This window comes from Pseudophryne corroboree, chromosome 6 (assembly GCF_028390025.1).
Source record: "Pseudophryne corroboree isolate aPseCor3 chromosome 6, aPseCor3.hap2, whole genome shotgun sequence".
Lineage (NCBI taxonomy): Eukaryota > Metazoa > Chordata > Amphibia > Anura > Myobatrachidae > Pseudophryne > Pseudophryne corroboree.
In genome coordinates this window covers 835,727,654-835,741,044 of record NC_086449.1, presented here as the reverse complement: position 1 = coordinate 835,741,044, position 13,391 = coordinate 835,727,654, and the positions used below count along the sequence as shown (strand labels likewise).

Genomic DNA, 13,391 nt, shown 5'->3' with positions numbered 1-13,391 from the left:
TAGCATGCGTTATATCACCCTGAGAGGCATGACACTAAAACGTGGTACTCTCTGCTTCCGTTTACTCAGTGAGGCTGGGTGCCGTCCTTTCCTGACCACATAAGCCGCAAATGGCTGCCGCAGCACAGGAAGCTTTCATTGTCGGTGCTGTGTTGCAGTCAAATTGTTTTGTAATATGTGCTTTCTATAGCATGGTGACAGCGTCCTAGATCGGGTCTGGTGACTGTGGCACTGCAATCTGTGTACGGAAATGTCATGGTTGGGAAAGATGTTCCCATTTCTGCCAGCGAGGGCTGTGGATAAAATAATGTGTTAAATACAATGCACCTTATGCCCCTGGTTGTCTGGGGGTATCTGGAGCACTCCCGCCCCCCAGCATTGGTAGTCCAGTGGGGGTCAGTAGGAACCCCATCAGTGATGGCTATGGTGAGCAGCTTGTGGAGGAACTTACCATGGCACCGCCTGAGTGTGAACGAGCTCATGGGAGCTCCAGGCACAAGGTGCCCCTCCGGAGCCCAGAGGGTGGCAGGAAGGCTGCCCCAGGGTTTGGCTGTCTACGCCCTGGAGCTTATATCTGGCCAGGGGCAGCAGTCAGACCCCGCAGCAGATCTCCTATGTGTATTTTTAGGCAGGAGACAAGGGATCCCCTCACCTAGAGCTCCAGATGCTGCCAGGGAGGGAAACAGCAGCTGGGGGGCCACTATGTACCATGTATGCAGGTGAGAAGCACCTTCAGGAGGATACACCTGCACAATGCATGCATCCACCCGGCTTGGTGTATGGTGACAAGGGCTGGAGTGCCAGCAGATGTACGCTGTGTGTGTTGGGTATACTCTTGCAGCTAATAACCATCTCCTTGCTTCATCTGCTGTATCCTGTCAGCAGATCTATTCCCTGGCTGTCCTCACTGAGCTCAGTGTCTGCGCACTCAGCCGCCCCTCGCCACCCACAGGAAGCGGTGACTGGGTATCAGCCGTCACCTTCAGGTCCAGTGACCAAACCTGTCATGACGCAGTAGGTAGGGTCAGTTACTAATGGTAAGGGATGGTCCCTATACCCGTGTGGCTAAGTAAGCCCATTCCGTCACACTGAATAGTGACCTTGGTGCCACAGGAAGCCCATCTGGTGACCTCTGACCAATTCTACACCCCTCCGCATACCTGTAAACGTGTCACATAACCTCAGGTGTCTCACCTTTGGTGGGGCGCTTGGCTCCATCTCAAACTTGTCTGGAAACATCCTACAAAGGGCCAGGTGTCTCGTGTGTATGTAAAACTACAAAAAAACACATGAATGAAGAATTTCACAAACATAACACTCTACCCCAATTCCGGACACACAAACATAACACTCTGCCCGAAGCCTGGACACACAAACATAACACTCTGCCCGAAGCCTGGACACACAAACATAACACTCTACCCCAAGCCTGGACACACAAACATAACACTCTACCCCAATGCCGGTCACACAAACATAACACTCTACCCCAAGCCTGGACACACAAACATAACACTCTACCCTAAGCCTGGACACACAAACGTAACACTCTACACCAAGCCCAGACACACAAACATAACACTCTACACCAATTCCTGACACACAAACATAACACTCTACCCCAATCCCGGACACACAAACATAACACTCTACCCCAATCCCAGACAAACAAACATAACACTCTACACCAAGCCTGGACACACAAACATAACACTCTACACCAAGCCTAGACACACAAACATAACACTCTACACCAAGCACGGACACACAAACATAACACTCTACCCCAAGACTGGACACACAAACATAACACTCTATACCAAGCCTAGACACACAAACATAACACTCTACCCAAGCCCGGACACACAAACATAACACTCTACCCCAAGCTCGGACACACAAACATAACACTCTACTCCAAGCCTAGACACACAAACATAACACTGTACACCAAGCCATGGGTAGCAGATACCACTGAGAGTATGTATAGTAATGAGGATTAGTAGTCCTCCAGTGTTGGGCCATGCAAGGCTGTCACTTTGTCTCACACTGTCACGTTGGAGACATTAGGCAGGTTACTCACACATGCAGTGTGGACCTTGGGGGGGCTCTATGAACATGAAGCACTTATAATGACCTCCAGTGACTCTCCTCATACAGAGGTAACTTACTCTGCCCAGGTATCTCCAGTCCAGGAGGTCTGAGAGGCGTTCTGTTCGGTTGCGTTGGATGATTCTCTGGCGCCGGGATTGCAGGCAGAACCCGTACAAGAATTGGGTCAGTTGGTTACACGATTCCTCCGGAGAACGGAATCTCCTATCCACTATGTAAATGCCTAAAATGTGCAGGGAAATAATCACGCATTTCACAACCTTCAGAACGTGTAATATTGTTCTTGTGGCTGTACACTTGGGACACAATGTATTGGCACACAATATGTTAGGCTAGTTACTATACAGGGTGTATTTTTTCTGCATTGGTCATAAACTAGTTACTATATAGGTCATCAACAAGTTACTGTACTGTACAGATCATAGGCAATTATTTTTAATTAAACCTCCATACATTTATACAACCAACCATTCATCCTTACATTCATCCATCCATCCATCCATCCAATCAATCTACCATCCATCCAACCAACCAAGCTTCCAATCATCCAGCCACCCAACAATTCATCCATCCATCCATCCATCCATCCATCCATCCATCCATCCATCCAACCAACCAACCAATCTTCCATCCATCCAACCTTCCATATATCCAGCCAGACAGCTAACCAATCAACCAATCTTCCATCCATCCATCCTTCCATACATCTAGCCAGACAGCTAACCAATTAACCAATCTTCCATCCATCCAACCTTCCATACATCCAACCTTCCATACATCCAACCATCCATCCATACATCCAGCCAGACAGCCAACCAACCAACCAACCAACCAACCAACCAATCTTCCATCCATCCATCCACCCTTCCATATATCCAGCCAGACAGCCAACATCCATCCATCCAATCATCCACCAAATCAACCATCCAACCTTCCATCCATCCATCCATCCAGACAGCCAACCATCCATCCAACCAACCAACCAACCAACCAACCAACCAACCATCCAACCTTCCATCCATCCATCCATCCAGACAGCCATCCAACCAATGTTCCATCCATACAATTCATCCATCCATCTAACCTTCCATACCTCCAGCCAATCAGCCAACCAACAATCCAACCAATCATCCACCAAACCAACTATCCAACCTTCCATCAAGTTTCTCTTACCATAAGCTGCCGGATCAGCTACATGTTCCTGCATGAAGCAGCCAAATCCCGACAGGTTGGTGGTGACGCTGGGGATTCCCATGACGGTGCATTCAGCTGAAAGAATACATGTTTTATGGTGTGAAACCACCGGGAATTCACCAAGTTCCAGGAACTGGGCAATTTTTAAGGTCAATTTGACAATAAATGTGTTCACCTTATTTTATTCAAACTGTGGGTGTAATTTAATTAGGCGAGACTGCCGCCACGCATCGCCGTGATGCCTTGCTGCGCACGTATCGGGTACTTACGGTAGTGATGACATCACACCCCGATGTCGGCAGGCACAATGCGCTGCTCGGGGATGCTACATGGCGCCAGCGTCGGGGAATTTAGGGGCCCATTTATCAATGAGTGATAAAACTCGTTGTGAATGATAAAACATGTTTTCAAACAAATGACAGGAGCTGATTGGCTGGCGCATCATTTATCATACGCAACGAGTTTTATCACTTGTTGATAAATGAGCCCCTTAATTCCACCACTTTATCTCCGTCTTGTCTGTGGGCGCCAGTGTGTAAGGGGGTGGTCAGAGCAACGTGTATATAGTATATTATCATTCACTTATCACGCTGTATTCTACAAGACTCCTCGCCACCCCCTCAGCCTATTCTCTGACTTATCTGCTCTTCATTCGCTCACATGGAAATGTGCCCCCCACAGCCAGCCCCCCAGATACACGTTCTCACTGTGACCAATTTGTTGTCCTCAAACATTATCTTTAAATACTCCGCGTCCTCCCCCAGTAACATTATCATTCATCTCCTATAAGAGCTTCCTGAGATGGCTTCTGAGAAATCTGTCACATAACATTGGTGAGGAGATAATAGCGCTATGTCACCCGTCACCGCACTCCGCATGTTTACTGCAAGTGTCGCGTGTCTGACACAGAGAGAAACCAATAAGCTGCAATTGGGATTATTCCCTGATGTCACAGCTACAGTAATATCCCAGCGAGTGTCACCTCACTATACACAGAGAGGAAGGGGGGGGGGGGGGGGGCTCCACTCCATCCAATCCTGGGGCCCCCACACTTCCCAGCCTGCAGTGTATCCAGCAGTAAATCGTACATGTCAGTAACAGTATCTATCACACTATTCTTCGTCCTCTTAGGCATCCCGTAGACTGTAAGCTTTGTTGGCAATACAGGTTGAGTATCCCTTATCCAAAATGCTTGGGACCAGAGGTATTTTGGATATGGGATTTTTCCGTATTTTGGAATAATTGCATACCATAATGAGATATCATGGTGATGGGACCTAAATCTAAGCACAGAATGCATTTATGTTACATATACACCTTATACACACAGCCGGAAGGTCATTTTAGACAATATTTTTTATAACTTTGTGCATTAAACAAAGTGTGTGTAGTGTACATTCACACAATTCATTTATGTTTCATATACACCTTATACACACAGCCTGAAGGTCATTTAATACAATATTTTTAATAACTTTGTGTATTAAACAAAGCTTGTGTACATTGAGCCATCAGAAAACAAAGGTTTCACTATCTCAGTCTCACTCAAAAAAGTCCGTATTTCGGAATATTCCGTATTTCGGAATATTTGGATATGGGATACTCAACCTGTACTTGCTTACATTTCTCTCTTTTTTTTTTTACTTCAATGCAAGTATTTTGCTCATAACACCACCCCATAAATACGCAGCAATGCACAAAATGCAGCCAGTATATCAACATCGTCATGATCATCATTTGTACATATGAATAATCTGCAGAAATGAAGTAAACACATTTAATGTGATTTGTAGGGAAACCTTAGAACTCTGCACAATGGGTGGATAAAAGAGCAGATTTTAAAAGCAAGTGAGTATTTTCTAACTCCTCTAAATCTTACTTTTTACCCTTTTTTCGAGTTAAATTGTAATGAACAAGTTCTGGACTCATCCAGCATCCCTGTAACGCAGGAGAGAGATATCACTGATAACTTCTGATTACGATTCTTACCCCCAATGCCCCTGTACTTTACTATGGGAAAGTAGGAATTATGTCATTCATCCAGCACCCGAGGGTTACTGAACGCCATCCTGAGATGGCGCACCACACCTGAATCTCTTCACAAGCTGCCATTTACACAGCAGATCCTGCAGCAGAGGGATCTTTCCAGATCACTCCCCACTGTGTCCTCACTGCCTTCGGCTCATAGATAGCTCAGCGGGGATAGAGGGTTCTCCTGGAGGGGTTCAGACGCTCCTTGTTCAGCATGAGCTGGTAACATCTCCAGGTACCCTCCCTATACATCAGGCAGCACTCAGCTCACCTGTGCAGGGCTCCTGGCTTATCCAGACTCCATTGCTCCCCCTGTCCCTGCACCAGAACCTACACAGTCACCCTCACTGCCCGAAGCCTGGAGAGTATGGATAATGGGGGTCATTCCGAGTTGAACGCTAGCTAGCTACTTTTAGCAGCCATGCAAACGCATAGTCGCCGCACACGGGGGAGTGTATTTTCGCAAGTGTGCGAACGCCTGAGCAGCCGAGCGGGACGAAAAAGTTTTTTGCAGTTTCTGAGTAGCTCTGAACTTACTCAGCCGCTGCGATCACTTCAGTCTTTTTGGTCCCGGAATTGACGTCAGACACCCGCCCTGCAAACGCTTGGACACGCCTGCGTTTTGCCAAACACTCCCTGAAAACGGTCAGTTGACACCCATATACGCCTTCTTCCTGTCAATCTCCTTGCGATCGGCTGTGCGAATGGATTCTTCGTTAAATCCATCGCCCAGCAACGATTCGCTTTATACCCTTACGACGCGCCTGCACATTGCGGTGCATACGCATGCGCAGTAGTAACCTGTTCACTGCGCTGCGAGAAATGTCAGCGAGCGATCAACTCGGAATGACCCCCAATGACTGGTGGTGGGGGGCTGCCAAATATATATATATATATATATATATATATATATATATACTGTATTTATTTATTTTTAAAGGCGTATGTGCTAAAAAAAAAAAGCAAATAGTAACAGAACGGCAGGAAATAAGATGGAGGGACTCTGACTTTGCAGAAAGAGCAGCTTTTCCTAAGTGACACTTAAGTTAATGAGGCGTGATGAATACCTCTGAAATGTTCATTGGACTTGCTGGGAGCTCAATACCTAATTATCACTGGTCATATTTGTCATGATGAATAGGCCCCTTTCTACTATAGATTAAATGTTAATAAGTCCTAATCCCCTGAGGGTACGTCCTAGCTGCTGGGATATGGCTGCAGGCGGCACCTTCGGGTATTATGTGGGGGTGATATTATTTATGAGGAAACCATTTTGTCACTCCAATTACTGGTAGTCACAGCGCGGGGACCTTGTCCTAAATTATGTGATTGATTTGATGGGAGCTCAGCTGATCAATAATTAATATTATAGATGAAATGAACTGTGACTGATTGAATAATATGAGGATCTGCTGATGTGATAACAACTGTCTCATCCAAGAGAGATCGCCGCACAGTGTGTATCTCACCTGGGTCACTTACTGGGTGTACACACCCTAAACTTATACTGTATATCACCCACCAGGTGTACACACCCTAAACTTATACTGTATATCACCCACCAGGTGTACACACCCTAAACTTATACTGTATATCACCCACCAGGTGTACACACCCTAAACTTATTCTGTATATCACCCACCAGGTGTACACACCCTAAACTTATACTGTATATCACATACCAGGTGTACACACCCTAAACTTATACTGTATATCACATACCAGGTGTACACACCCTAAACTTATACTGTATATCACCCACCAGGTGTACACACCCTAAACTTATACTGTATATCACCCACCAGGTGTACACACCCTAAACTTATACTGTATATCACCCACCAGGTGTACACACCCTAAACTTATACTGTATATCACCCAACTGGTGTATATCCCCAGAGCTTATACTGTATATCACCCACCAGGTGTATATCCACGGAGCATATACAGTATATCACACACCAGGTGTATATCCCTGGATCTTATACTGTATATCACACACCAGGTGTATATACCTGGAGCATATACTGTATATCACCCACCAGGTGAATATCCCCAGAGTTTATACTGTATATCCCTCACCAGGTGTATATCCTTGGAGCATATATTGTATATCGCTCACTAGGCGTATATCCCCAGAACATATACTGTATATCCCTCAACAGGTGTATATCACCAGAGCTTATACTGTATATCCCTCACCAGGTGTATATCCCCAGAGCATATACTGTATACCCCTCACCCGGTGTATATCCCCAGAACATATACTGTATATCGCTCACCAGGTGTATATTCCCAGAAAATATACTGTATATCCCTCAACAGGTGTATATCACCAGAGCTTATACTGTATATCCCTCACCAGGTGTATATCCCCAGAGCATATACTGTATACCCCTCACCAGGTGTATATCCCCAGAACATATACTGTATATCGCTCACCAGGTGTATATCCCCAGAGCTTATACTGTATACCCCCCACCAGGTGTATATCACCAGAGCTTATACTGTATATCCCTCACCAGGTGTATATCCCCAGAGCATATACTGTATACCCCTCACCAGGTGTATATCCCCAGAACATATACTGTATATCGCTCACCAGGTGTATATCACCAGAGTTTATACTATATATCCCTCACCAGGTGTATATCCCCAGAACATATACTGTATATCGCTCACCAGGTGTATATCCCCAGAGCTTATACTGTATATCCCTCACCAGGTGTATATCCCCAGAACATATACTGTATATCGCTCACCAGGTGTATATCCCCAGAGCTTATACTGTATATCGCTCACCAGGTGTATATCCCCAGAACATATACTGTATATCGCTCACCAGGTGTATATCACCAGAGCTTATACTGTATATCGCTCACCAGGTGTATATCCCCAGAGCTTATACTGTATATCGCTCATCAGGTGTATATCCCCAGAACATATACTGTATATCGCTCACCAGGTGTATATCACCAGAGCTTATACTGTATATCACTCACCAGGTGTATATCCCCAGAGCTTATACTGTATACCCCCCACCAGGTGTATATCCCCAGAGCTTATACTGTATACCCCCCACCAGGTGTATATCCCCAGAGCTTATACTGTATATCGCTCACCAGGTGTATATCCCCAGAAGTTGAACATATACTGTATATCCCTCACCAAGTGTATATCACCAGAGCTTATACTGTATATCACCCACCAGGTGTATATCACCAGAGCTTATACTGTATATCCCTCACCAGGTGTATATCCCCAGAGCATATACTGTATACCCCTCACCAGGTGTATATCCCCAGAACATATACTGTATATCCCTCACCAGGTGTATATCCCCAGAGCTTATACTGTATATCCCTCACCAGGTGTATATCCCCAGAAGTTGAACATATACTGTATATCCCTCACCAAGTGTATATCACCAGAGCTTATACTGTATATCACCCACCAGGTGTATATCCCCAGAACATATACTGTATATCGCTCACCAGGTGTATATCCCCAGAGCTTATACTGTATATCCCTCACCAGGTGTATATCCCCAGAACATATACTGTATATCGCTCACCAGGTGTATATCCCCAGAGCTTATACTGTATACCCCCCACCAGGTGTACATCCCCAGAGCTTATACTGTATACCCCCCACCAGGTGTATATCCCCAGAGCATATACTGTATATCGCTCAACAGGTGTATATCCCCAGAGCTTATACTGTATATCGCTGACCAGGGGTATATCCCCAGAACATATACTGTATATCGCTCACCAGGTGTATATCCCCAGAGCTTATACTGTATACCCCCCACCAGGTGTATATCCCCAGAGCTTATACTGTTTACCCCCCACCAGGTGTATATCCTCAGAACATATACTGTATATCCCTCACCAGGTGTATATCCCCAGAGCTTATACTGTATATCGCTCACCAGGTGTATATCCCCAGAGCTTATACTGTATATCGCTCACCAGGTGTACATCCCCAGAACATACTGTATACTGTATATCCCTCACCAAGTGTATATCACCAGAGCTTATACTGTATATCGCTCACCAGGGGGTAAATTTACTAAGGTGGGAGATTTTTAGAACTGGTGATGTTGCCCATAGCAACCAATCAGATTATATCTATTATCTGCTAGAAGCAGCTAGATAAATGGTAAGTAGAATCTGATTGGTTGCCATGGGCAACATCACCAGTTCTAAAAATCTCCCACCTTAGTAAATTTACCCCCAGGTGTATATCCCCAGAGCTTATACTGTATATCGTTCACCAGGTGTATATCCCCAGAGCTTATACTGTATATCGTTCACCAGGTGTATATCCCCAGAGCTTATACTGTATATCGCTCACCAAGTGTATATCACCAGAACTTATACTCTATATTACCCACCAGGTGTATATTCCTGGCAGAGCAATAACTAGGGTGGTGCTGACAGTGCTTGGCACACAGCACATATGCCCTGCGGGCGGATAAACGTCCGCATCCACCTGTGATCATCTATGTACTATGCGCCACCACCAGCTGCAGCGCTGCCCACTGTAATGTATGTAGCGGTGTGCCCAGCTTCTTCTCTGCCAAGTGCACCACTAGATATTTTACAGTGATCAGCGCTGCAGCTGTCTGCTGATGTGCTCCGCCCCCTCCTGTCTCCCCTGTCTCCCACAGTGTCTCTTGGGACCGGGAGAGATGTCATGACGTCTCTCTCAGCTCATTTCCACAGTGCCCTGCGTCGAGGAGCCACAGCGTTTGGACAGGCAGGAGAACTGGAGAGTCAGGACTAAGTGATGGAACACTGACTATATAGTGCTATATGTGCTGTTTGGGCGTAATGTGTAAGGGTCGTTGCTGTGTGGGTGTAATGTGTAAGGGTCGTTGCTGTGTGGGTGTAATGTGTAAGGGGCATTTCTGTGTGGGTGTTATGTGTAAAGGGCATTGCTGTGAGGGTGTAATGTGTAAGGGGCATTGCTGTGAGGGTGTAATGTGTAAGGGGCATTGCTGTATGTAATGTGTAAGGGGCATTGCTGTGAGTATGTAATGTGTAAGGAGCATTGCTGTGAGGGTATCATGTGAAATGGGCATTTCTGTGTGGCCGCAATGTGTAAGGGGCATTGCTGTGTTGTCGCAATGTGTAAAGGGCATTGGTGTGAGGGCATAATGGGGGTCATTCCGAGTTGATCGCTCGCTAGCTAGTTTTAGCAGCCGTGCAAACACTATGCCGCTGCCCACTGGGAGTGTATTTTAGCTTAGCAGAAGTGCAAACGGTTGTATCGCAGAGCACCTGCAAAAAATGTTTGTGTAGTTTCAGAGTAGCTTCAGACCTACTCAGCGCTTGTGATCACTTCAGACTATTTAGTTCCGGATTTGACGTCACAAACCCGCACAGAGTTTGCCCAGCCACGCCTGCGTTTTTCCTGGCACGCCTGCGTTTTTCTGCACACTCCCTGAAAACGGTCAGTTGCCACCCAGAAACGCCCACTTCATGTCAATCACTCTGCGGCAAGCAGTGCGACTGAAATGCATCGCTAGACCCTGTGCAAAACTACATCGTTCGTTGTGCCCGTACGTTGCACGTGCGCATTGCGCCGCATATGCATGTGCAGAACTGCCGATTTTTAGCCTGATCGCTGCGCTGCTAACAAATTCAGCTAGCGATCAACTTGGAATGGCCCCCTATGTGTAAGGGGCACTACTGCATGGCCGTAATGTGTAAGGGGCATTGCTATGGGTTATAATGTGTAAGGGGCATTGCTGTGTGGGTGCAATGTGTAAGAGACATTGCTTTGTGGGCATAATGTGTAAGGATCATTGCTGGTTGAGTAAAATGTGTAAGAGACATTGCTGTGTTGGTGTAATGTGTAAGGGGCATTGCTGTGTGGTGTAATTTGTAAGGGGCATTGCTGTGTGGTGTAATGTATAAGGGGCATTGCTGTGTTAGCATAATGTGTAAGGGGCATTGCTATGTGGGCGCAATGCGTAAGGGGCATTGCTGTGTGGGCATAATGTGTAAGGTAAATTGCTGGGTAGGTGAAATGTGTGAGGGGCACTACTGTGTGGTCGTAATGTGTAAGGGGCATTTCTCTGTGTTGTAATGTGTAAGAGACATTGCTGTGTGGGCATAATGTGTAAGGGGCATTGCTGGGTGGACAAAATGTGTAAGACACATTGCTGTGTGGGTGTAATGTTTAAGGGGCATTGCTGTGCGGTGTAATATGTAAGGGGCATTGCAGGCTGGATGTAATGTTAAGGGGCATTAATGTGGGGTGTAATGTGTATGTGGCATTGCTGTGTGGGTGTAATGTGTAAGGGGTATTGATGTGTGGGCATAATGTGTAAGGGTCACTACTACTGTTTGGGCATTGGCCCTAATTCAGATCTGTTCGCTCGCTAGCTATTTTTTGCAGCGCTGCGAACAGATAGACGCCGCCTATAGGGGAGTGGATTTCAGCTTTGCAAGTGTGCGAACTCGTGTGCAGCCGCCCTGTACAAAAACAGCTTGTGCAGTTTCTGAGTAGCTCTGACCTTACTCAAACACTGCAATCACTTCAGCCTATTCGAGCCCGGAATTGACGTCAGACACCCGCCCTGCAAACGCTTTGACACGCCTGCATTTTTCCAACCACTCCCAGAAAAATAAGAATTTACTCACCGGTAATTCTATTTCTCGTAGTCCGTAGTGGATGCTGGGGACTCCGTAAGGACCATGGGGAATAGACGGCTCCGCAGGAGACTGGGCACATCTAAAGAAAGATTTAGGACTATCTGGTGTGCACTGGCTCCTCCCCCTATGACCCTCCTCCAAGCCTCAGTTACGAACTGTGCCCGGAAGAGCTGACACAATAAGGAAGGATTTTTGAATCCCGGGTAAGACTCATACCAGCCACACCAATCACACCATATAACACGTGATAGGAACCCCGGTTAACAGTATGATAACAACTGGAGCCTCTGAAGAGATGGCTCACAACAAAACCCGATTTTTGTAACAATAACTATGTACAGGTATTGCAGATAATCCGCACTTGGGATGGGTGCCCAGCATCCACTACGGACTACGAGAAATAGAATTACCGGTGAGTAAATTCTTATTTTCTCTGACGTCCTAGTGGATGCTGGGGACTCCGTAAGGACCATGGGGATTATACCAAAGCTCCCAAACGGGCGGGAGAGTGCGGATGACTCTGCAGCACCGAATGAGAGAATTCCAGGTCCTCCTCAGCCAGGGTATCAAATTTGTAGAATTTTGCAAACGTGTTTGCCCCCGACCAAGTAGCTGCTCGGCAAAGTTGTAAAGCCGAGACCCCTCGGGCAGCCGCCCAAGATGAGCCCACCTTCCGTGTGGAATGGGCTCTTACAGATTTAGGCTGCGGTAAGCCTACCGCAGAATGCGCCAGCTGAATAGTGCTACAAATCCAGCGCGCAATAGACTGCTTAGAAGCAGGAGCACCCAGCTTGGTGGGTGCATACAGGATAAACAGCGAGTCAGTCTTTCTGACTCCAGCCGTCCTGGAAATATAAATTTTTAGGGCCCTGACTACGTCCAGCAACTTGGAATCCTCCAAGTCCCTAGTAGCCGCAGGCACCACAATAGGTTGGTTCAAGTGAAAAGCTGAGACCACCTTTGGGAGAAACTGAGGACGAGTCCTCAATTCTGCCCTATCCATATGGAAAATCAGACAAGGGCTTTTACAAGACAAAGCCGCCAATTCTGAAACCCGCCTGGCCGACGCCAAGGCCAACAGCATGACCACTTTCCACGTGAGATATTTTAAATCCACAGTCTTAAGTGGTTCGAACCAATGTGATTTCAGGAATGCCAAAACCACATTGAGATCCCAAGGTGCCACTGGGGGCACAAAAGGAGGCTGAATATGCAGAACTCCTTTGACAAAAGTCTGAACTTCGGGCAGTGAAGCCAGTTCTTTTTGGAAGAAAATCGACAGAGCAGAAATCTGGACCTTTATGGACCCCAATTTGAGGCCCAACGTCACCCCTGCTTGCAGGAAGTGCAGGAATCGACCCAGTTGAAATTCCTCCGTCGGGGGCC

The 13,391-nt window shown here is 46.6% G+C and overlaps 1 protein-coding gene across 1 annotated transcript in view; it reads right to left on the bottom strand.

The window, feature by feature from the left end:
• GYS2 (glycogen synthase 2) overlaps positions 1–13,391 on the bottom strand; it is a 109,559-nt gene that overhangs the window by 6,189 nt on the left and 89,979 nt on the right. The window contains exons 13-15 of the mRNA XM_063929398.1: positions 3,286–3,381; positions 2,172–2,335; positions 1,195–1,275 (exon numbers count right to left, since the gene is read on the bottom strand). Coding sequence (XP_063785468.1) covers positions 1,195–1,275; positions 2,172–2,335; positions 3,286–3,381 — 341 coding nt within the window. The remainder of the gene's footprint in view (positions 1–1,194; positions 1,276–2,171; positions 2,336–3,285; positions 3,382–13,391) is intronic.